The 25,124-nt window shown below is 39.2% G+C and overlaps 3 protein-coding genes across 6 annotated transcripts; 1 reads left to right on the top strand and 2 right to left on the bottom strand.

Annotated features, from left to right (window-relative positions):
- Positions 1-746: 746 nt before the first annotated feature.
- Positions 747-2,258, top strand: LOC148703289 (uncharacterized). The gene is made up of 4 exons (XM_088722918.1): positions 747-1,027; positions 1,205-1,309; positions 1,758-1,940; positions 2,076-2,258. Exons 1-4 carry the CDS (start codon positions 908-910, stop codon positions 2,256-2,258), a joined length of 591 nt encoding a protein of 196 aa, XP_088579044.1. The 5' UTR covers positions 747-907.
- On the bottom strand, positions 2,242-24,139 carry LOC103698719 (leucine carboxyl methyltransferase 1 homolog). Of its 4 annotated transcripts, XM_039121402.3 has the most exons (14): positions 23,873-24,139; positions 23,228-23,314; positions 17,008-17,096; positions 16,762-16,904; positions 16,396-16,443; positions 16,015-16,096; positions 8,098-8,200; positions 7,082-7,202; positions 6,945-6,992; positions 5,353-5,436; positions 5,162-5,226; positions 4,042-4,093; positions 3,856-3,894; positions 2,242-2,756 (listed from the first exon to the last, which is right to left on the bottom strand). In XM_039121402.3, exons 3-14 carry the CDS (start codon positions 17,072-17,074, stop codon positions 2,670-2,672), a joined length of 939 nt encoding a protein of 312 aa, XP_038977330.2. In that variant the 5' UTR covers positions 17,075-17,096; positions 23,228-23,314; positions 23,873-24,139; the 3' UTR covers positions 2,242-2,669. The 4 variants fall into 4 exon arrangements, with proteins under 4 accessions (XP_038977330.2, XP_089786715.1, XP_038977329.2 ...); XM_089930589.1 differs by lacking the exon at positions 23,228-23,314 and having other exon boundaries at positions 17,008-17,167; XM_039121401.3 differs by lacking the exon at positions 23,228-23,314 and having other exon boundaries at positions 23,873-24,137.
- On the bottom strand, positions 17,174-23,221 carry LOC148703290 (uncharacterized). Its single transcript, XM_088721164.1, has one exon. It carries the CDS (start codon positions 19,935-19,937, stop codon positions 18,894-18,896), a length of 1,044 nt encoding a protein of 347 aa, XP_088577290.1. The 5' UTR covers positions 19,938-23,221; the 3' UTR covers positions 17,174-18,893.
- Positions 24,140-25,124: the final 985 nt, after the last annotated feature.

Genomic DNA, 25,124 nt, shown 5'->3' on the forward strand with positions numbered 1-25,124 from the left:
TAATTAAAAATAAAATAAAATTTTGAAATTACTTTTTTGTCCCCCATTTCGATCGCCTTATAAGTGCTTTTTTTTGCACATCTACCCATTAAGAGTATTTTAGTCATTTTAATTTGAAACCGTTAATTTTTTAACGGCGTTAGATGGCGTGGGTACATATGCAAAAACAAGGATAAAAAAAGGGTAGAGTAGCAAAACAAGTGTTTTTGAGGGTATACATGTAAATATCAATTTTGGGATATTTAGGAGGGAATTCATGCAAAAAAAAAAAAAACCCATGATTTTAATATGTACTTTTACTGAAAATAAGCATATGTGCCAAAATCATGTCATTTTCAAAAAAGCAAATCTAGAGTATCTAGTGCAGGTCAAATATTCATATCTATAATCATAAGTTTGCACAGAAAACTTCGGGCTTTCAAGTCCAATATTTCTCAAATACTCACTCATGCTTATAAGTTCAAGTGGAAAAATGCCATATTCAATTCGATAGTCTTTAGCTACGTTCGAATTATCCAATCCAAACAGGCAGATTTCATATAATATCAATAAACAACTTGCATAATATTCTGTAATAAAAGCATTACCTCCAAATTATAAACCTGCAGATTTCAAGCTTGGTAGGTCCTACTTTGCATAGCATGCATATAAAGAAATCATAAAGCAATTATCTAGAGCTTAAAAAATAAAGCTTATGTGGTTTAATTGTTATGTCTGTCATAGCTTGCATAGTGACCCTGATGCCATTGCATATTTGGTAAATCAAGAAGTCAAATAAAATAATAACTGGTTGGACAGGAACAATGTAGCGGCTTGTTCCAAGCACTTTGTTGGTGATGGTGGGACACATAATGGAATCGATGAAAATAATACCATAATCGAACAGCGTGCACTTTTCAGCATCCCTATGCCTGCTTACTATGACTCCATTGCCAAGGGTGTCTCTACTGTCATGATTTCTTACTCTAGCTGGAATGGAGAGAAAATGCATGTCAACCGTGGTCTAGTGAATAAGCTGGGTTTCAAGGTAGAGATGTTTGCTGAAGCTTTTTCTTTTCTTTTCTTTTCCTTTTGGAGAATAAATGTTCACTAAATATTATGATATTAGTCTAGCCAATTCCAATTTTGATCATTTCTTGCATTAACTTTTAATATTAATGTTACATTACTGAATGCTGAATGTTGAATGTTGATAAAATTTCAGGGCTTTGTCATATCAGATTGGCAGGGCATTGATAGGATTACTACTCCACCTGGTGCAAATTATACTTACTCTGTCCTGACTGGCGTCAATGCTGGTATTGATATGGTCAGCATTTCTTTCATCCGCTATAGAAAGTTAATAGCTGTTGTTACCATATTGCTGTTGACGGATAAAGAAAATATTACCACAATAGCTTCTTGCTATAGCTCTAATTTATGTTCTTTTTAGTGCAATGCGGGGCGCTGCCATTTGCATCAATTTTTGAAAACTCGAATGGTGTTGAGGTGCCCAATGCCGCCCGTTGACCTGTCTGGAGTAGAAAAGTTGATGACTCAATATCGCAGCAGAGAATGCTAGAAGATTAAGGATTTTGCTATTTGTTTTGTTTTCTTTGAAACATTATTCATGAGGTTTATATGAGGAAATACTGGACATATATGTATCAACACTCAATCATGGAGCAATTTTTGTAGTTCCACATTCACCGATTAATTTTTCCTTTCCATCTATTATTTTTGTATCCTTACATTATTTCTTGCGGGGTGTCATGCAGATAATGGTTCCTAATGACTATGCTCAGTTTATTGACACTTTGACCTCCCTTGTGAACAACAAGTTCATCCCCATGAGCAGAATTGATGATGCTGTAAGAAGGATTTTGCCGGTGAAATTCACCATGGATCTCTTTGAGAACCCCTTGGCTGATCTTAGCTTTGTTGGTCAGCTTGGGAAAAAGGTCCTGCTGTTTCTGTGTTATTTGATCATACCTAATTCTTCTTGTCCTTTACAAAAAAAACATCCTGATCATCAAGCTACTGCCACTGTTGAATGAAAATGCCCTTGTTTCTTACGACTATTGGATCTTGTACAGGAGCACAGAGATTTGGCAAGGGAAGCTGTAAGGAAATCACTTGTGCCGTTGAAAAATGGGAAATCTACTAGCAAGCCGTTGCTCCCCCTCTCTAAGAAGGCACCAAAGATCCTTGTTGCTGGGAGTCATGCTGATAGCTTGGGTTACCACTTACCAGTGAGTATAAGATACAAAAAGCCATGATTGCTGTTGATCTACTATTTATCCAAGGAACTAATGATAAACAACACAGAAGTACAATTTTTGCTATCCTACATCTTTCTTCTGTTTTTTAAACCCTAAACTCTCCTAAGGTGCATTACTAGTTATTGTTTTATATTGTTACCTCCTGGTTTAACACTGTGGTATTTATTTTATATCTTAGTTCTACTTGTCCTCATCATCGAAAATCCACCACTCAATATTGTAACCCTTACCAGAAATGTTTATTACTTGGAAACTGGCAAGATATTGATTTGGTGCTTCTCTAATCCAAGCTTAGATTGCAATTCACAGTGGTAATGCCTTTTCTTTTTTTTTTCTTTTCTTCTTTTTTTTTTTTTTTTTTTTTTTTTTTTGCGGCAGTTGAGGGTGGTTCGGTCCAACTAATAATGGTTATTCCTTGATCTGCGGAGGATGAAGCTTCTGAGATTGGCTGCTAATATGCGGGTCCTTGGAGAATCCAAAATCCCTAAACAGGCCCTGCAAGCGAACAGGTAGAACACAAGCTTCGTCAACAAATCTTATTCAAAAATAAGCTGATGAACTAAAATGTTCTTCTATAAGGGCAACAACTCTGGTGATGCCAAAACATTACTCAGAAAATTCAACTTTTGCATTAGCATTGATGATATTAATTATGATAGCTAGTCCATTCTAATGATAATCGAGAAACAGGTAAAATCTCTTCTTCCATAAGTCCAGCTTAAAATATTGTTACAAACTTACAATAGTTTTTTTTTTTTTAATGATGATCCTAGCCATTCAGACCCATTGGTTTCATGGCTAGATATTCTCACCAAACATCATTCCACTCTCTTGAATTGGCTTTAGACTGGTTTGTAGCATAAGCTATTTTTTTAAAGTAGCATTCTTCTCTCTGACGCCTTGAGGCATTTCAAAGATTCCACCCATGTAGTTGTATAAAACATGAATTGTAATATTGACTACACTTGTCAAGCTATTGCATGTTGAAACTTTAAATATAAGAAAAATATTATAAATTAAGGAAAAAGGGACAAGGGAGAAAAAAAAAAGAATTTTAAATTATACTGAACCAGTGTGTTCATCGAGCCTGGATCCTTCGAGGCTAAAATCCCGTGGCTAAAATATTGTTACAATAGTTTTTTTTTTTTTAATGATGATCCTAGCCATTCAGACACATTGGTTTCATGGCTAGATATTCTCACCAAACATCATTCCACTCTCTTAAATTGGCTTTAGACTGGTTTGTAGCATAAGCTATTTTTTTAAAGTAGCATTCTTCTCTCTGACGCCTTGAGGCATTTCAAAGATTCCACCCATGTAGTTGTATAAAACATGAATTGTAATATTGACTACACTTGTCAAGCTATTGCATGTTGAAACTTTAAATATAAGAAAAATATTATAAATTAAGGAAAAAGGGACAAGGGAGAAAAAAAAGAATCCATGGCCCACATCACATGGGCAAAGTATGGCCATAAAGAATCCATGCTTGTGTTTTCAGTTTTATTATCTTTGTTTTCATGTGGTGGAAGCAAGTAAAATATGCCCATATCTACTTCAGATATCTGCGCTGCTGAATGTATTTGCTACCAACCTCAGCATCATTAATTGCGCAAGCCACACAGTAATGTTCCTGGAGGAAAAGAATTAATTTATTAGAAAATGCCTTTGACAAGATGAATGGAGATGCTGCTATTTAGGTAAAGGCTAATGAGATACTACAATGTTGACCTGAAATCATGACATTAACCATTCCACATTATATTAAACATGCACTTGCCTGCATCATGTACCACTCTTCAAACTCATCAAACAACTCTAGCCGTTCGATCCTGCAACAGAGTAAAGTTAGAGGCTATTATTACCTTATTATTCGGATGACTTATTTTAGCTTCATGCTTAGTTTTGGACTCATAAATGCAATTCATGCCTTCAGTGAACTGGGGCCAGAAACTCAGGTTGTGGCAATACAATTTACCCATATTCAGATTTAATAGAGTATGATAGTCATATACCATCGGTAATCATAGCAGAGCTGAATAATCAAGAAGCAGTAAGAAGGAAGGCATTTAGAAGCCAACTTTGCAGTTGAAAAATGAGTTGCATCAATTTTTTACTTTTTTGTAAAAAATACTTGCATATTGCAAACCTGTCCAACCGCACAACATAAATGAAATTAGTGTGTGCACATGTCACCAAAGTCAACGTCCAGCACAAATATGAAGTTCCAGAAACTACTATTTAGCTTAAAACAGCTTTCAGTGGTAGCCCAACCAAGATTTGAAGTCTCGGAATCAGGCACCAGACTGGTATGTTACTGATTCAGTATGATATGGTCAGCATAGCATGGTAAGTACCCCATATACCGAGATAGCTCCCGACCCCATTTCTCACTTTTTATCATGGTACCATCTGAAACTGGGCAGTACGGGTCGATATGTGACACACCCCAGTTTTGGACAATATCGGGTGGTAGGGTACAATTTAGGCCGATATGGATCGATTCAGGGCCTGTACCGACCCGAATGATGTTTTCGTGCAGATCCCATATAGTGCTCAGTAATCATGCCTAAAATGTATACAAACGACTCTAATATTATAACTTGAACAACTACCCATTTTGTTATGCAGCCGTGCATGGTAAGGAGTTTGTCTGGCGATGATAAGAATAGTAGTGAAGTAAAGAAATGCAAAAAACTAAGAGGGAAATGACAGAATATGAACCATGAGAAAATCTTATGTGAAGACAAATCTTGGTGCTCATTTTCTTCCTCTAGCATGTAGCAAACAAAATAACATTTCTAAATTTCACACTGCATTTATTAAAAGAAAGTTGTAAGCATTGTTAGTTTTACACCCTCTGCAGCAATTTTTGTATAATTCAATAAGAAAAATCTTACCTGTGTTTTTCTTGAATTTCAATAAATTCATTATATATCTGCAGCATATCCCATGCAACAGCTCTCTGCATCATCAAATATTAGAGGGAGTGGATCATGAATTTCAGCTTCAATATGTGTAGGCATTGTTTATATCTAACAAAGAGAGAGTCTTTTGCTAGAAAAAAATGCCATCTATTGAAAGAACACACCTGCCATCCATGATCAACGAAGAGTTTCTGCTTAGATTGTAAGCTCGGTGTAGCATGTATACCAAGGAGAGGGCATCCTCGACTCTGCAAAACAAGCCAATATGCATACATCACTTCTATGATTTGTCCAGGCAATTTTTTATACATCATCAGTTAATGAATAAAAAATACATGGTAACTACAATTATCAGAAATGCAGAGAATGAAAAAGAAGCATATTTAACAGGATCATATTTAAAGAAAAGGGTAAATAAAAAAAAATAGAAACTGGAAATCTATGCCAAGGAAGATTGAAAGCCTACAAAGTGGTTTTTGATGATCTATAACCTCAAGATAAAAGGGGGCACAGGTGAATGTTGAATATGTATGTTATGCTGGCAATCAATAGAAATAAGTTGTGACGATAGTCGAGCTAAAATGAGAACATTATTTCCAAGATTGAAAATAGACATGGTTGCATTGATTAGGAAAAAGGGGCAAGCTTGCATAGACCCTAACACCACTTTAGTCAGAGAATCTGGGTAAGTCCAAGAAATTAGTTTTTTTTTTTTTTTTTTGTGAACCTATCAACAACTTAAAAACTGGAACCAATAGGTTTGATACTTAGATCATAGCAAAACATCATACCATGTCATTGAAGCTGCTTTTTTTGTGCACCCTCTCCAATGCATGAGTTTAAGGTCTTGGAGACATGATTTTTGGTTTCTAAGAATTGTTAGTAGTGAGATCACGACCTATGATGTGGATCTCCAATTTGGATGGTCAATAACAGCTTTTTGTATTATTAAATCTTGTACCAGATATTCAAAGTTACCTATGCCATTTAGATTGAAAATTAACCAAATCAGGCTACAGATTCTATTAAATATTAAAATTGAAGAAATCATGAAACATCTTATTCAGATTCTGATTTGGTTGCAAGCAGGTGATTAACATGGATCCTGCTTGAATTGTCTGGTTAAAGCTAATTTATAAGCTGATACAGTAGGAACAACAATCACATACAAAGTTCATATCAGTGCATCAGGTGCACCACCGCAAACTATTGAATTTTCCCATTAAAACAGGTTAAAAAAAATCTTATATTTATTCAGTAATCATGTCAGCTCCGACTGCAGAACAGACCTAGCATCCCTCAATTCTCCCCCTTCTTTCTCATGTTTCCTTTTCTTCTAATTTCTTCACTCTCTTTCTTTTTTCATTATTTCTTTTCCCCTTTTCTTTCTTCTATTACACTACATTCCTTGAAAGAATATTTTTCACTACAGCAATTTCTGTCTGAGGTTTTAAGTTTAATGCTTCCAATGAAGAAAGGGTTTAATCTCAGGAGCACAGAGCAAATCTTGAGCCCCAACATAAACAACTGTGGAAGGGCACAAGTTTCCAGCTGACCTAGTGCACATCTTAAATTATACAGAAATTGTTTAAAGTCTTTCTTGACTTCTTGATTAGCTCCACTGCCGTACTGTTGGCATGTACAATTAAAAGCTCAATTGGCTGCAATGACAATAATATCAGATTCATAAAATAGAATACTTACACAACTGAGATAAAAAAAAATACAATCATGATGATAAGATAATTTATAATACCTCAAGATTTTTTATCATTTGCTCTCCAAAAGCATCATCAGGATGGATCTGAGTAGCAAACCAGGGAAAATTGTAATACCTCCAAAAATAAAAGCTATTAAAGTAGGCTGACATCATGGCATGAAATGGAAATCAACCTGTTCATATAAGAAAAATACTGCAGTCGAGAATTTTTTGGCAGCCCATCCAACAATAGCATGGGTCGAATCTGGATCCAAGTATATTAAAACACACTCTGCAATTATAAATGTTGGCAGGCTGATGGCAACATGATCAAAATGAACCAGTTTAATATTTCTCAGACATAGATTTTTTGCATCCTATAATAGAAAAATCTCAGTAACATTAACATTTAGATTTATATCTTGTAAACATGGCAACATATGTTAATTTTAAGGCTAAGGTCAGAATGTCCCACCTTAACTGATAGTAGTGCAATCTCTATGTATTAAAACAACTGCAATGAATAGTAGAATACCAAGTAATGCAAACTCACAATTCTATATTTCCGAACTAAAGTGTTTTCCTTTTAAAATTCAAAAATAAATCTAGATAGAACCACTGTTATATGGACATAGACTCGAGAATTAGATTCTAGCACTTGTCCAGGTATCAGATATAAAACGGAGGACAAAGATGATATACGTAGAACAAAATATAATTTAAAAAACTTTTAACGTATCACCATATCTTCATTTACAAAATAATATATATTGAAATTTTTATTTAAATAATTTTAAAAAACATAAAACATGGTTTAATATATTATATATAAATAAAATAATAAAGAAATATTAAAGATATTATTTATTAAGGTTTTCAATATACATGTTGCTCATTCACACTTTCCAACAAGCTTAAGAATTTCCAAATATATTTTGCAAACTTATTTTAGTACTCTGTTGAAAAACAAAACCTAATTGTAGTGGATTGAACTCATTGTAATTCCAACTCTCTACCAACTTCTATAAGCTGGATATGTATCTGGCAAAGATTCTAGAAGCTGGATGCCACTGTCCAGGTAAGACACGAAAGAACAAAGAAACTTATCATTGTGTCATTGATTATGACTTTAACTTAAATCAAAATAAGGCGATAAATGGTCCACATTGACTTGATAGATATGAGAATAAGGAAAAGTGGGAATATGTACCTGGGATCCAAGTGAGCCAGACCTATGATGCTATCTAGTTTTTGGATATCGCGTATATCAGCAGAGAGTAGCTTGTAATGATCACTTAACACTTCACCTCTTTCTGACATAATGAAAAACTCTATCATGAAAGCACAAGAATACAAGGCATAACAACAACATAATGACTCAAGTTAAACAAATATATCATACAAAGAGCTTAAGTTCACATCCCTGGTAAAAATGGTCTCATGCTCAGTCAAGAACTTGTGCTCCCGCATAGACATACAAAGAAAACTCAAGATATAACATATACATGGCCCACAAATATTATTGGCCTCAAGCAAATCCATAGCAGGGTTGCTTCATTGTTTAAAATGACTAATGTTATTGCTACATCAGATCTTGACATATGCCATTCAAGTGATTTTTTAAAAGAAAATATCGAATAAATGGTTCTAATTGCATCTCTATTTCCTTTCATATCTGAAATCATGAACGAATATAATCTTTGTCCAATATCTATATATCTTCAAAATGAGCAGATAAGGAAAGCAAAGAAGAGAATGTAAATATATCTTCCCCCCCCTACCTGGTGTTTTTTCCCTTTTGTCATTTTTATTTAAAAAAAAAAAAGAAACTTTCAGTGCATTGTGCAGAATCTTAGACATAGGTAAGAAATAAATTTGGGAAATAAATTAGGGACAGATTTCTTATTCTCTTTAGACATAGGGCCCATGGAAAAAGGTGAGAGGATTCAAGCTTGGATGTCAGCTGCACAAAGCTGGGCCCAAGCCTTTTCCACTTTATATAGCAAGTGTCACCTATGTTATAATACCATTAGGTCTTGACACATGCAATCCACATGTTTTTTTAAGAAAGTACTTAATGAATGGTTCTAATCACATCTCTCTTTCCTTTCATAATTGAAATCATTTACAAGTATAATCTCCATCTAATATCTATCTTATCTTAAAAGATAAGGAAACGAAGATGGGGATGTAATTATATCTTCCCCCTTTAATAGTGTTTTTCCCCTTCCTTCACTCACTTGTCTTTGATTTTGTTCATTTTCTTTAGGAAAACTGTGAAGGTCATGCAAGAAATAAATTTGGGATGGATTTCTTATCCTCTTTAGACACAGGGCCTGTGGAAAAAGGTGAGAGTTCAGGCATGAAGCTCAGCTGCACGAAGCCAACCCCAAGCCTTTCCCATTATCTACATATATACAGTAGTAGATAACAGTTTCATTCAATGCATTTCCATTGAATAATGAGCATACATGACGTAATATAAATTATAATTACTTAAAAATATAATTTTGCAATCACTACAGTAGCATTATGTAATGGCCATATATGCAATCCCTGATATTACAATTGTTCAATATTATATTGTTCATTTTTATCTAAGGCCACAAATCAAATGTATCTTTAAGATCATTGTTTAAATATAAAATACTCATGATGTTGCTATACCACGGCCGCTATATGACAAGAAAGAAAGCTAGCATTACTAGCAACATTTTGAACCAAAATACATTCTTCAAACTTATTTGGCTTGTCAACAGTCCTTGGGATGGTCTATAACAGTTTTATACATATATACATATATACAGTAGTAGATAACAGTTTCATTCAAGACATTTCCATTGATAATTAGCATACATTGTATAATCTAAATTATAATTTCTTAAAATATAATTTTGGAACCACCACAGTGGCATCATGTAATGGCCATAAAAACAACTCCTGATACTGCCACTAATCAAATGTATCTTTAAGATCATTGTTTAAAGACAAAATACTTACAATGTTGTTATAACACAATTATGAGCTGCTATATGACAACAAAGAAAATTAGTACTACAAGCAACATTTTGAATCAAAACACATTTTTCAAAATTATTTGGCTTATCCGCAGTCCTTGGGATGGTTTATAACAGTTTTCCAGGTTCTGTTGGATTTGTGGATGAGGGCACAATTGAATCCATGGATGATTTTGGATTGTGAATGTTTCGAACTTTAATTTTATGACTGGTACAAATGGCATTTGTTACAGAAAAGAACAGGTGAAACAAATAGGAAGACAAAGGGAAAGAACAAGACAGTATACCTTTTATCACCACAGGAAACAACTAAATTTGAAACTAATTTATGAAAAAAAGGTAAAAGATAAATAAAAAAGAAAAGAAAACAGCACAATTTTAAACCAATATGTCCATCAGTAAAAACAGATTGACCTCTTGTAAATTAATTAGAGTGCTGATTGCCAGCACCACTCCACTCCCTGCTGAGAGCACCAGTTCCCCATAGCAGTCAGGGATTGGTGTGGTATACGGGGGTCACATGGGTGACAAGCAGGCCCCCTGTGCCAACTTACCAATCAACGCACACAAGGACTAAAGCGGGGATGGTGAAGCATTCTTCGATTAATTAAGTTCTCACTTGAAGTATGAAAGCCCATCCAAGCACATATGAGCCACAATAATAATGCTCCACAGACTTCAAAAAAACTCATCCACCTTTAGGATCCACACTATCATTAGATCCTCAATGGACAAAGTAATGGCCAAGCTTCAGCTGCATTTGTTTCCATATGGACTGATAACTTACAAATGTATAGTCAGGATGGGATCATTAACCACTGCATTGATTCCAGCAAGCCACATATACGAAGGAGTCACAACTGACTCACAAGACCTACTTTTACAGAACATAATTGTAATTCCCATTCCATCAAAGAGATATCTGATTTCACTTGTTCAATACATCATCAAAATTCAAAGCTGAGCTCCATATGATCTTCTCCACAAAAGCCACTTATGGGATCCACGAAGTAATGCAACAAGAGCAACATTTGCTTCATGACTTTATTCTGATTGTTTTTTAAATTTTGATTAAAAAAGGAAAACTTAAACCCATCAAACTGTTGAAAAAGTGGAACATTATTTGCAGATCTAAGAAAGAAACCAAATCCTCAAACCTTGGCTACACTGCATGTGTGACTTTGCTGACACAGCTATCATTTGTTTAGTTCATGTATTTTACCTAGCATCAATTAGCAAAAACATAACAAGTATAAAGTACCACTTGCCTTGCCACTAATGGTTAACTAATGTTGACCAGAGATTAATGGTCGCATAGCCTATAAAGTGCTGTCCAAGATCGGTCAACTTTACCGAGATTTAGCAACCTGTCAATGTCTAAACCGGTTGAGTTTTGTTGACTATGGTCACCATCAGCAAAATCAATGACAATCTAACAAAAATAAGTCAGTGATGATCAACTACATAATAAAATTAGTGGCGAACAATAATGTCCAATCAGGCAACTATGATGAGTATCAGTCAATTATCACTAATGTGGTCCATGTTAGCTATTGATGATTACATATGTCTTAGGTCAACTTTGATCAGTAACAAACAATTGCAGCCAACAATCAGCTCTGATGAGTATTAATCAGCTCCAACAAATTTTCCAATATTTCCTTCTAATACTAGCCACATATTAGTGCAAGAGAAAGAAAATAAAAAATTGTAAACTTACCATTTTTCCAGACCACTTTCCATGGCAACTAATCAACAATATTGGCTACACTGTCTTACTCGGAAACTCTTCAAATTCTTGAAGGTAAACTATATCTAATGCTGTTCTGAATAATCCCAACCGGGTGATGCAAGACCAATAGGGGATGGCCTGGAATGCATCAGGACCTAGGGAATGCACTGGAGTAGGAATAGGTCTAGTTAGATTGCTTGCTGTCGTGAACCTGTATAGGGGACGGCAATGGTCAATCTCCAAGATCAAGGACAAATAACAACACCAAATGAACCCAACCTAGGGTTTTGTGATAGGAATGGATAAGAGGAACTAAGTGTTAAAGGGTCTTAGGATAAACAACAGGGTTTATATTGATGTATTACTAAAATTCAGTACCGTCTAAGGATAAACAATAGGATTTATATTGATGTATTACTAATCACTAAAATTCAGAATTGTGCAGATAAAGACATATAATTATACATAAAGATAAGAGAAGGGTCATCTAGAGGGGGGAAGAAGAGATATCAGGGTGAGGGGGATAGAGAGAGAGGGAAGGATCCTTGAACCTTCAATTCCTTTCACAAGAAAAACCGGCATATATTATCTTTCGCTCGAAACCCTTTATAAAGATTCCCAAGCTTGACCCACAAATTACTGAATTTCAGTCTTTGGGGGTTCCTTGTATAGATAGATAGAATTCCCTCAATAGAATCTCCAAAACAAGCTACCTATCGACCCCTAACAACCCAATGTAGCATCATTATTTATGCCAAAGCGATGTGTACAGAACTGATTACCCTATCTACCTTCAGACCTCCAAAACTTAATGACTCAAAGATCTTATGACAGCGTTCAGTGGTTGTTTTTGGACTCTAATCAAATTAAGGGCAAAAACACTATGGGTTTTAGTCTAAGGCCTATAATTAAATGACTTTGGATCAGCAAATTTCAGACCATTAAATGCATTAAAATCTACTCCAAAATCATTCGCTTCTGCTGCATAAATCTCAACCCAAGATCCAGATGATTCATCCTCATACTCAACCGTTGGATCATCAGGATTTGATGATGGAGGCCCACATAGGACTTTCATGCTATCATGTTGCTAGTTGGTTGTTCTAGTGCCCTTTGATTGATGATGAAAACGCTATAAATCATCCACTGTTTTAATCTTTTGCAATGGAGATATCTAATGGATCAATGGTCACAAGATTCTCATTTCATAAATCTGCATAAACACAAATCTTACATGATATATTCTCGATCATACACTCACCATATGAAGAACCTTCAATTCTAGATTCATCATTTTTAATGGTTCTTCAGGTTTGCAACTCTTGACCTGTGGTCTCGCCTCAAGGAATTTTTCAATATTTAAATGCTGCTACAATCAAGTTGCTGTAGCATTACTGACAGCACATCATTATTGATAGATGTCAGAAGATCATTGCTTTTGACACCCAACTCCTCATTCTTTATTATGATAAAGGGAAAGAAAAAAGAGGCAAATAGAAGATCAAGAAAGAAGAAGACAAGGTAGAACTCTTTTGCTGTGAGACCAACTTGATGCAGACTAATAGGGGATGCACTGGAGTAGGAATAGGTCTAGTTTGATTGATTGCTGTCCTGAACCTTTATATGCAACAACAGAGACCAATATCCCAGATTAAGGAAAATAACAGGTCAAGTAACCCTTTCCTAGGGTTTTGTCAGCGAAATGGAAAATTCAGAATAGTGCATGCAGAGTAGAGACATACAAGCAAAATAAAAGACAACAAAAACATGATATAGAGGAGAGGGAAAAAGAGATATCAAAGAGAGGGAGCGATGGAGAGGGGGGGGGGGTGAGAGAGAGAGAGAGAGAGAGAAGGAAAAGTAAGTGATGAACCTGACCTTAAACCTTCAATTTCTTTTATATGAAAAACCATCATACATTGTCTTTTGCTCACCCTCTTTATAAAAATTCCGAAACTTGACCAACAAATTATTGAATTTCAATGCTTTTGGGACTCTTTACAAACTCAACTCAACTAAGCCTTAATCCCAAACTTGTTGGGTTCGGCTACTTTTGGGACTCTTTATGAAGATAGAAACAAATGCCCCAAAGAATCTCCAAAAGAACCTACTTATGGACCCTAACAACCCATGTGTACTCTAGCATCACTACTCACGATGCTTGGACATAAATGGTACCAATTACATTTAAGGACTTACAGATCTCATGACACATACTTGACTATTATTGGACTACAAACAAATCAAGAAAAAGAGCCTAAAAAATTCAGTCCAAGGCCTAGAACTAAAGAACTTTAGATCAGCAAATTCAGGCCGTTAAATGCATTGCAATCAATTACTTTATTCCAAGGATTAAGGCATCAGCCATACCGGCCTGATACTACTCCGTACGTACTATGCCACTAGGTGCCAGTACTCCCACAAGATGGGTTCCACAGGTAAACTGATCCCATATCAACCTCTACCACCCAAAGTAGCCCATAGTGTTAGTGCTTCATTTTTTCTTGGCTCATTTGAATCAGCCTTGTGCTAAGCATGTACCCCCCTTCCCCACAAATACCACAGGACATATTGTACCAGCCAGTGACTGATACTTGCGTGTATCTTGAGTTTAAAATTAGGGGTGCAAGTGGTACCCAAAACTTTGATAAACCAACCGATTATTTTATATAATCGGTATCGATACATATTAATTTTTCGATAACCTTATTGGATCAAATTCGGATTCTATATATAGAATCTGATTACATATGAACCAAAAAACTTGGATTTAGCTACGTTATCCAAAAACCAAATAACCCAAATACTGGAAAAGCAAACTATATATGCAGTATAGGAATATAAAGAAAATTGGCTCCATGATTTGTGTCAATTCCTTTTCTTCATATTTGGATTTACATTTTTTTCGCATGTGTGCTCTCCTTAACTCTTGCCCACTGCTATTTTAGTTCCAAATCCCAACCGACATTGGATTTTCATTATCTTTCAATCAAATTAAACATATATAGAAATTAAAATTTAAACTTTTTCAAAGGTGATTTGACTTTTTCCAAAAAACAATCATTCACTTCCCAATATCATGCTTCCTTCATATTGCAATCTGTCACAAACAATTGGGATAAGAGTCCTTTTAGTTTTGCAAAATGTTGAGCCTTGGACCTACTAAAATCATGTGCCAAATCGAACCTAAAAAAAAAAGAAAAAAAAAAATCAAATCCAAACTCAATGCAAGTTTGGAGCTTACTCATTTTGGTGGACCTGAAACCAAATCCAAACTTGATTTTTCATATTGAGTTTGGGTATGGACACATGATGGATATGACCTGAATCCGGCCCATTCACATCTCTATTTCAAATTCTTATTCCCAGATCTTGTTCGATTTTTATTCCATATGCAAAACATGGCCTACTAATCCTTCAAATCCACCAAAATTCCTAAACATATAGCATAATATCAAATTTAAGGACGCCATCTTTTCTCCATTTCAAAACAAAGGAAGAAGAAGAAACTTGATCAACAAAGTTTATTTTTACAACAGTTTTAAAGAAACTTCATGCTACATCTGTAGAATAACAGCCCTTCATAATTTTGCCCAACAAACATGAATATCAAGTGAAAGCATTCCAAGAGCTTAACTAAGGAAGATACTTACATAAATCTTCCTCAAGTGAAAAACTGAGCCCTAATCTATAACAAAAATAATTTATCAGGTTTCAAATTAATATGTTCACATCATCCAATAAACAAGGGGTCATTGCTCGGAACAACGGTAAAAGTCTTGTACTACCAAATGCAATGGCATGGGTTCAAGTCTTGGAGCAGCCACTTTGTGCAAAAAAGGAAAAAAAAAAAACAAAAGTTAGGTCTGTCCCTTGAATGCCCCTCCCAAGACCCCAGACTGCAGACCATAACTAGTTAATGGCTTTTTTTAACAGCATCCAATAAACAGTTCAAATTTTCCGATATACAGACATCCTCCGCATCTGCAATTCCCTACTTTGATAACTTAACTTCCACAAGGATTTAATATATTGTCTGTTACTTGAGTGCCATATTGACTTGACAAGTGATGAGGTATTTTTTGTAACTCAGATTTTTATGGAGTATTGGATAACATAGCAATTAATTGCTTTGTCATTAAATCTTCGTAGCCATTATTTCCCATTTTTTCTTTGTATATAATTCCTATGAATAAAGTTCAGCCAATATATGTTTTTTACTTCTATGATTATGCATCTATGAAGATAAATGGTCAGTGAATTTAAAGTGCAGAAACACAAAAATTAAGGAGAAAAAAAGGAATTGCAGCACAAGTAAATTAAAATATGATGATAAAACAACTGTTGAAAAACATTGTTTTAACAAGAGTTGACTTACCTATTGAAATGGATGCTTCTGGTCCAACTTTGTCTCTTAATAGGCTATAGCGTTCTACGAGAGCTGCCTTTTTACTGGTTACCTAATAAAAATGAAAAGAATCAAATATGTACATACATTTTTAATGGAATTGAAAAAAATTAATGCTTCAGCAGACACTTATAACTTGTGATGGCATGCTGATCAGGATATTAGAACATCTAGAACAATTAAAATAAAATGTACGCTTCAAAAAAAAAATCATGGAAGGGGCATTTATAATTTTTATCTCCAAAAACTACAAATTCTTCATCTAGTGTAGCAAAAGATACTCAGGGTACAAAAATGAACTAAACATTCACTAATCGATTATTATAAAATTCTCATGCTTTAAATTCATACCTCCTTAAAATCCACTTCTACATAAAGATGTGGTGCAATCCCTTCATTCTGTAAAAATAAGATAAAATAAATTCAGTAAAAAGACCAGGATATTAGTGGCAGACCGAGCAAGAAAGGAAGACTCAGAAAACCTGATTGGAATTTGTTATGTATTTTAATTTATAAAATTAAATTAATATCAGGTGCAAAAGATAATCAGAGAGCATCTGCTTCCCTGGATACCAACTCATTCCACGCTCCCAAAACACTGAGACAGTCTCTTCTTGGTTATGAGATTTGAATTAACATCATAAAGAACAGAAATACACATCAAGTATAGTTGGAATCAATTTAGATACAAAAATTAGATGAAAGAGTGTCACGCACCACCAACTGAAAGTAGGTTGTATCAAAGCCAGCTCCAAGAGACAAAATCTGTTTCTTTGTCTGAATGTTGTCATTGTTGTGTCTCTCGGACTTGAGAAACTGAAGAAGGAGCTTCCGGAGAGCAACCCAACGAGCATAGTACCCTTAAAAATGCCATTTGAAGTACCACATGAAAAGTTATTAATATTGAATAATCTGAAAGATGAGAAATAACAGATTTCTAGGTCCAGATGCAGGAAATCGAACCACGGTTGATTATGGGCGCTCTCTTTACAGGTCTTCTAACAAACAAGTGAACATATTCATCCTTCATGTATCCTTTATTCACACAGGACCTTTGTGAGCAACAATATAATAATTAGTTCTAGCAATAGAAGGTCACAATAACTGTTTAATAGAACTTCATCTGCAAAGAAGTTAAAAGTAGAGCAGAATCATATAATGGATAAAAGACAGTGACTGTAGCAACTGATATGCCAAACAGAAAAACATATGATAGCAAGATGCCTGCAACACAATATGCTTCTGACATACATTTTACGTAAGTAAGTGTGAGAAATATAAGGGTCAACATGGACAGGATGGTGGTGCTGCCATTATAATCTTGTAGGTCGTAGCATGGTACGCTGAACCGACCGGAACCGGTCGGTACGGTATATAATTTCAATTCCGACCCAAAAGGATCAAAACTGAATGGTTCCGTCGTATACCGGTGCGAACCGGCTCAGTTTGCCCCGGTACATACACGTACTGGTGGGAACCGGCCCGGTTCACACGGTACAAGCCGGTATCGGTGCGAACTAGGCCGGTTCGCACAGGCCCAAACGCAAGACCCTGCGCGCGGGGAAGCGCACTGTTGGAACCCGCGGGGCTTTGCGGTCCTGAACCCCGCGCCAACGGTTGAAAGACTTTGCCAAGTGATGGGACCGACTTGCTTGTGGGTATCGCTCTTCCTTCTTGCTGCTTTGGAACCACGCCGTATGCTTTGCCTTTGGCTGCCGGCAGTGGGAAGAAATCAAAAGGTTCGGGGCTCAATGATGAAAGAAACTTGACTTCATTCCAATAGCAACGAATTACAAGGACTCAATGCAAGATTCGGAAGGAACCTTGCTATGCCTAAAACAATCTAAGGGGAGTGATGTTCTCCACCTTAGCCCAAGCCTTTCGGCCGAAAGAAAACAAGGGGGACAACCCTTGACTCTATGCTGGAAATTCAAAAGATATGAGTAATATGAGATGTTTGCCTAAGGGCCCTAATGGCTCATTTTGTAGGCCGAGTGCCTTGGCTTATTTCAGACTTAATTCAAATTCAAATGGCTTCCTAGTTTGGCCGCCAAGTGCTGTCTATCTTTGGCCCTCTTCGGCCATGTGCTGCATTGAGTTGGCCGCATGGGATTGGCTCTCGGCGTGGCCTGCGCGCGTCATGAGTTGAGGCTGCCATCTGCCCGGGCGCGGCCTGATTTGGTTGCATTTCCTGTTGCGCCGAGGTGCGCTTGCTGATTTCCAGGGGCGCGCCGTTGTGCCTTTGCTCCCACGGACTGCTGCCATGACTGTCTTCTGTGCGTCCATCCTTTGGCCTGCTGCATCCTGGCCGCTGGTGTCCTTCCTTGCCGGATCGCTATGGAAGAGCCCACCGGCTCCTCCTTTGATTCTGCGCGTGCGCTTTCCTTGCTTGGCTGGGCGCTGATGCTGGGCTGCCTGCCAAGTGTCCCTGGCGGTTGATTTTGGCTGGGCGCAATCTGTTAACAGCTTGCCTTGTTTGGCCTTGCGCGCTGATGGTTGCCACATGTCGTTGGCCGCGCGCTCGGTTGGGCTGACCGTAGCTTTCCTTGTTTGGGCCTGCGCCTTGCGCGCGGACGGGTGCCACCTGTCCTTGGGCGCGCGCTCAGTCGGGCTGACCGTGGCTTTCCTTGTCTGGCTTTCGGGCATGCGCGCTGGCTGGTCTGGGTCCAATGTGCGCGGGCTTGGCTGTCTTGCTGTGCTCTTGGCAGTGCTTGACCCGTGCGCTGGCTTCGGACTTGATTGGCCTGAGTGTGCTCGGTCGGATGCAGCCTTGGCCGAGCCTTGTGCTTGCTGTGTGTGCGCGCTCATGTGCGCATGCATGGGCCAGTGCCCCTAGTTGCCGCCCGTTGTCATGCCCATGTCTGGCGTACGCGCAACCCATCGTTGCGCGGGCGCCAAGTGTTGGCGAGAGGCGGGGAGGCGGCCTGGCTGTGCACTGGTCGTCTCCTTGCTGGGCGAGGTTCGGCCGCGCCAGGCGGGTGCGGGCGCAGGGCGCTGTGCGTGCGGGCCGAGCGCAGGCGCCGGGCGCTGGAAGGCGGGTGCGGGCTAAAGGCCGCGCACAAGCGGGCGTGCGGACTGTCGGGCGCGCGCTGGCTGAAGGGCGCGCGCTGGCGGGCGCGCGGGCTGGAGGCTGTGCGCAGGCAGGCGCACGGGTTGGCGGGCACGCGCATGCGGGCGCGAGGGCTGGCGGGCACGCGCATGCGGGCGCACGGGCTGGCGGGGCGCGCGCTGGCTGGCAGATGCGCGCAGTCAGGCGCGCGGGTTGGCGGGCGTGCGGGCTGGTGGGTGCGCGCAGGCGGGCGCGCGGGCTGGCGGGCGCGCGCCGGCGGAAGGGCGCGCGCAGGCGGGCGCGCGGGCTGGCGGGCGCGCGCCGGCTGAAGGGCGCGCACAGGCGGGCGCGCAGGCTGCAGTGGTCGCGCGCGGTTGGCCGCGCGTGCTGGGGGCTGCCTGGGTGCGCGGTTGGCCGCGCGCTGCTGTGGCTGGCCGTGCGCGCCGTTGGCCGCGCGCTGCTGCAGTGGGCGCAGAACCTCGCGCAGGCGCTGGGCATGGCCTGTGCGGGGTTGCGCCGAGGGCTGAAAGCGCTGGCCACTGCTTGGACAGACCTCCAAGCAGTGGATTTGGCCCGGGCGACGGTCTTGGCCGAGGTTGGCCTCGGCCAAACTCTTGGAATTTTGGGTCGGCGGGCTGAGGTGGCTATCACGCACCCCGCTTGCGGAAAAGAGCGCCCGCACGGTTTTCTGCACTGGAAACCTCGCCCACGCAGTTCTCCGCACTGGGAGTCGCGCCCGCGCGCACGGCAGCGCGTGCACGCCCGCACGGGCTCGTGGGACAGCTCGCCTGCGCGGGGAGTGCGCGCTGCCCCGCGCGGGAGATTCAATGCCACAAAGTGGCATTAAATGCCACAGCGGACGCGTGCGCGTCCGTGCGGTATTTTTTTTTTTTGTCTTCGTCGGTACAGTACCGGTTCGATTCAGCACTGTTTTGGTACCGTACCGATACCGACGCCCATCAGTACGTCAGTACAATCAGTACGGCGGACCTTGGGTCGTAGTTTACATATACCTGCCCGACTGATTCTACCATAGACGCCAATGATCGAAATTAACTCCCCCCGAACACAGCAGAAGGTAATTAATATATGATTTGCAACAAATTAAAGGCATGCACAAACATGGTGTGAGTATGAACTGAAAACTGTTAGCTTCTTCTTCTTGTTTCTTTCAATTTTTTTCCTTTTACCAGGCAATATCATGAGGGTTTTGGTAGCTTCTTCATCTTATTTTCTTCTTTCTGCATGGACTAGATAAGTGCTATTGCCCCGATATTTTTTATCTTATTATGCCTAGGAAAGTTTGTGAGGGTATTTCTAGTATTTGTATTCAATTAACTAAAGAAAAGTGATTGGCACATGGTTTTGAATGGGTATGGATCATTAAAGCAATATTATCTTGCTCATGTAGATTCAGCCTGCTCCACTGATAGACATGCTTAACAACATATGAAATTTTATAAGAAAAAATCTGCACTTATATGGAAAGAAACTGAAACAGGCTTGATTTGGGAGCTTTACTAGCCCAAGACTTAAGACCAAAGTCCACCAGGCTGCCAAGGCCAAACCCATAGGCTAGAAGATTCTACCAACTTTTGATAGCTCAATGTCAACCCATTGACAACAATTACTTAGCTAATAGCCAACTAACTGCTAGTTGGCACCTTCCTATGACAACTTAATCCAATTCACTGATAACCATTAATTAGTTGTTTCTGAGGTATTTTAATTGCAAACCTCCTTTATAAAAGGAGAGAAGATGGCCTTTGTAAAGGCATGTAACATTGTACGCTAAATAACCTGTCTAGGTCCTAAATTTGGTGAGATGTCAAGCTCCTGAAGGAGTGTTTCCTCTTTACTAGGTGTTGTTCCTAGTAAACGCTAGGTGTGATTCCCGGGTCGAAACCCTTAAGGAGAACTCTATAATGGAAAGCTTTTTGAACTTACTCCAAACTAATGACCTTCTTACAAAAGTACATAAACCACTCACTTTAAACACCTAATGACCTGCTTTTTTAAATAAATTTGCAAGATATCTTATATCTAAACACTCCTAAGATGTTCATTAAATTAATGCAAAATAATCTCACTATACAAATAATTAAAAAGGAATTTTAGTTTTTTATATAGAAAAATAAATGGAGTGGATATGGCTCAGATATGTGCATAAACAAATCCATATTCTATTTGTATTGCAGACACGCACATGAATGTTTGCATAGTTCAGATCTTGAAGCTTATATTTGTCCTTGTAGGATGACATGAAATATGAACTTGACATGAATACAACCATATCTAATTTAAATGAAAAATACATACAATTGGGAATGTGGAAGATTTCTTATACAAAATAGAGGTTCAATAAGAGTAAATTGGATTGACTTAAGGCTAACAGACTTATCCAATCAATCAAATCACATCTGGAGCCCAGCTTATACCAATATGGAGCCAACCACACAAACCTGGAATTCACATGCCTCCTATAGTTCAACCAAACGGAATTGGGGTCGGATCTATCAAGTTGGTTCATTGTTGTATCTTAAACTCCTCACAGCATTTTGATCATGAAACCATCTTTACTTTCATCAAGCAAAAGGTTATGCTAGGTAGGAGGCCCGTAAAAGAGGTATGGATTTAGTTTCAATAAGTCAGATCTGAAAATGAATTCCAGGTTGCCCCAAGGCTTCATATTGAATTAACCCATCAACAAATCAAGCTGACATTTTCCAACCCAAGCCTGGCCTCAGCTAGATGCACAATTACTCAACTCGGCCAAACAATGGGTTGGCTCTGGTAGGGTTTACATCAACCCAGTTCAAGTTGCACTAGTCAAGTTAATAAGTTGTCTCATATGCTTTCTTGTCATCTCATGCATAATAAGTTCCGATCATATGGATTTTTAGCAAAACTACATAATAATGTTGGTTAAATCTTCATGAAATTATGTTTTGTTTTATAAAGATTTTTTTTTTTACATCCATGCCCATTAATTAAGACATAATGACAATCTTATCCAAATCCAGATTATACAAATGTTCATTAAAGTATATGCATTCATATCCAAAATATAAGAGCATAACCATATCAACATCCAAGGTCAGATGACTTCAAAACCATTCATCCACCAAATTTAATCACTTGACAATTGAAATTCGAAAAGAACACCAACACAGATTCAGCATCTCAGCATGGACCTAATATGATTATTGCATCTGACAGCAGTGGAATCCGATGGTGATATCCAACAACGACAGAAGTATTAGCAGAAGGAGAAAAAAAAAAGCCTCCCCCTACCCTTTCCACTATATTCTCTTCTCCCACCTTCTGTTACTCCTGTTCCCTCTACAAACCTTTCCCTCTTTTTTTATCTGTTTATTTCATCCTTTTAAGCCACTGTTGCTGCTATTAAGGCACCAAAACTAATGGAAGCAGCAGCAGGTAGCAAAGATATATACTGTTTATTATAATGTGCCAAGAAACTAAGAAGTTGTGGTTGCCAATCAAGCATCAACAATTTTTCAAACATACCTTCTCCGTATATACCAGTGGGATGGAGTAGAGAAAGTCATGCCCTCTCTAAAACTCATCAAAGTTCCCAGAGGAATCACAGAAGAAATCAACCATATGTAGCGGCATTCTTTTTTAATATCCTACTAATTTCCATTTCTTTTAATTGTTCATTTAGTTGACACATCATCCCTTTTAATGTCCTATTAAATTATTTATCCTCCTTAATTTTGGCCATAATTACGCAACATTTTTAGTAACATTCCCCTTAGTTATTGTAAAGCATCAAATGTTTTCAACTTCTAGTTTCCCACTATGACACTAGCACGAGACTCATAATTCAATGACCAATATAAAACCATTCAACTTCCTCCCACCACACAAATTCAACTAGTCAAGGAAGAGCCTGGATTCATTAACTACCAAAACAAATCATTCAGCCATTACTTGGATGCTCCAATAAGCTACCCTTGACATAAAAACAATGTCTACCAAAGCTGAGGAACAGTTGATAACCAGAGGGTTTGTGAAATTAAAACCACACACTACAGCACAGAAACCAAGAAATTCCCGATTCAAATCCTCAAAATTTAGCAACAGCAATAACTCCTACATATTACAGAATACCTTATCTGCAAGCATTTGCATATGTTTTGTATTTCCAATTTCTCTAAACAGAACCTGAACTCCAAATGCTCCAATCTGTCCCATTACCTAGCAACATACAACATCCAAACATGCATAAATCACCAATTTTAAATGGAGAAGATAGAAGTTTCTATGTGGATGATGAATCTACCACCTGCATGACCGCCCAAACAATCCCATACTTTATATACAGTTCTACCTCAAATTTAGGGATTTTCCACTCCGCAACTCTGCCTATTTTCTTTAATTTTGTTTCCTATCATAGTTGTCGTACCTCTATAGAAGATTGATTCTGGCGTAGAAACAGGCATCTTAGATTGAAGCATATAAATTATGAAGCTTAAAACAATATCGATCTAAAACAGCACGCCATGCCTAAGATATCAACCCAATCAAGTTATGCCATGAGAACATCGACGCCTACAAATATAAAAAGTGAAGCAATTCGAATAAGAAAAACAAAAGGAGCAAAAGTATTTGTATTAAGAATGGGATCAACGGGATCAGCGAGTTCAAGATATAGAAATCATGACGAAGAATCTAACTGATATTATGAATTTTGTTATGTTCTTTGGATTGAAAGGGAAAGAGGGAAAAGAAAGACGAGGGGTGATGGACACGCACAGCTTGCTGGCGGCAGCATCGTCGTTGGTCGCTTGAACGGCGGCGGTGCTGCTGCTGCTGCTGCGGGAATCGGCCGCTGCTCTCTCCATCGGCTGCGCAGTTCGCTGATTCGCCTTTGAGTGGGAAAAAATCCCTCAAGATAGCAACCTCATCCTGTGTCTGGATTTAGGAAAGGATATAATTCCAAACCAGAGGGATCGAAAGTATAACACAAAGACGAAAGAGGAAGGGTGGAACGGCCAGGTGGGGGGCCGCGGGGCGCCGTAGGTCCAGAGCACCCCTTGTCTTCAGAGATGTGGGCCGAACTGGGCTTAATCCAAAGAGGTCTAAACGGGCTTCAACAGAAGGTGAAGACTTTTTTTTTTTTTTTGCTAAAACCGGTGTTTCATACAAGTCGAGTACGAATACACCCAGACGAATCTGCAAACAAAATGTTCCGAAATGCACCGGGCAAGTCATCCTCACCAACACATAGGATGTCTCCCGAGTGGCTAGCCACATACGCCGCCACCCAGTCCGCGGCTCCATTGGCCTCCCGATATATATGCATAGCCCGAAAGGTGATCCCCTCCCCTACCATCGACCCTATATCACGAAGCAAAGGATGCACTCCTCCTCCATCACTGTGAGGGCTCTGCTGGGCCCAGCTGATCACCGTGGACGAGTCGCTCTCCAGGAGGATAGAGCTTGCCCGAAGCACTCGCCGCGCATGTCGTAATCCCAGCCAAGCCGCTCGCAGCTCTGCCCCTGGGACCGAGGTGTCAAAGATCTGACACCCCCCCGCTGCCACCATGGTACCCTGATAACAAAACCTGCCCCTCCTCTCCTGCCTCCATCCAGGACCGAACCATCAAAATTGACCTTGAGGAAACTCGGGGGTGGGGCTCCCAGATGAAAAACACCATGTGAGAAGCTGTCAAAGCAGTATGGGGCCCCAGATGTCCCGAGCTATCAAAGGTCTATCATCCAACTTTGCATGAAGAAGCTCTGCTGCCTGTGTTCGAGCCCGCTCTATCACAAATCGTGGGGACGAATGAAGCTCGCCAAAAACTCGAGCGTTCCTGGCCAACCATACCTGGTACGCTGTGCAGGACGCTCGAATAGCCACAGGGCGCATCTGTGGGGAGCTAGACCACCGCCGAATCTCCTCCAAAAAGCAGTCCCTCCGGCTCCAGGCACCCTCCAGGATCCCGGACAGCCTCCAAGTCCACCTCGCCCAAATGCACTAGAATAGTGCATGATCCACTGACTC

Source organism: Phoenix dactylifera, chromosome 5, assembly GCF_051530095.1.
Source record: "Phoenix dactylifera cultivar Ajwa chromosome 5, Ajwa_hap1_PhDact_Kaust_v1.1, whole genome shotgun sequence".
In the NCBI taxonomy this organism is placed as follows: Eukaryota; Viridiplantae; Streptophyta; class Magnoliopsida; order Arecales; family Arecaceae; genus Phoenix; species Phoenix dactylifera.

What these genes read in the sequence shown, in the direction of transcription:
- LOC148703289 (XM_088722918.1), top strand. Translation starts at nt 908, where the DNA reads ATGCCTGCTTACTATGACTCCATTGCCAAGGGTGTCTCTACTGTCATG. An exon ending in TGAATAAGCTGGGTTTCAAG is followed by an intron (nt 1,028 to 1,204) that starts GTAGAGATGTTT and finishes ATAAAATTTCAG; the next exon opens with GGCTTTGTCATATCAGATTG. An exon ending in TTGGTCAGCTTGGGAAAAAG is followed by an intron (nt 1,941 to 2,075) that starts GTCCTGCTGTTT and finishes GATCTTGTACAG; the next exon opens with GAGCACAGAGATTTGGCAAG.
- LOC148703290 (XM_088721164.1), bottom strand. Translation starts at nt 19,937, where the DNA reads ATGCCACTTTGTGGCATTGAATCTCCCGCGCGGGGCAGCGCGCACTCC.
- LOC103698719 (XM_039121401.3), bottom strand. Translation starts at nt 23,961, where the DNA reads ATGGAGAGAGCAGCGGCCGATTCCCGCAGCAGCAGCAGCAGCACCGCC. An exon ending in TAGAAGTGGATTTTAAGGAG is followed by an intron (nt 16,097 to 16,395) that starts GTATGAATTTAA and finishes CATTTTTATTAG; the next exon opens with GTAACCAGTAAAAAGGCAGC. An exon ending in CTGGCTCACTTGGATCCCAG is followed by an intron (nt 7,203 to 8,097) that starts GTACATATTCCC and finishes TGTTGCCATCAG; the next exon opens with CCTGCCAACATTTATAATTG.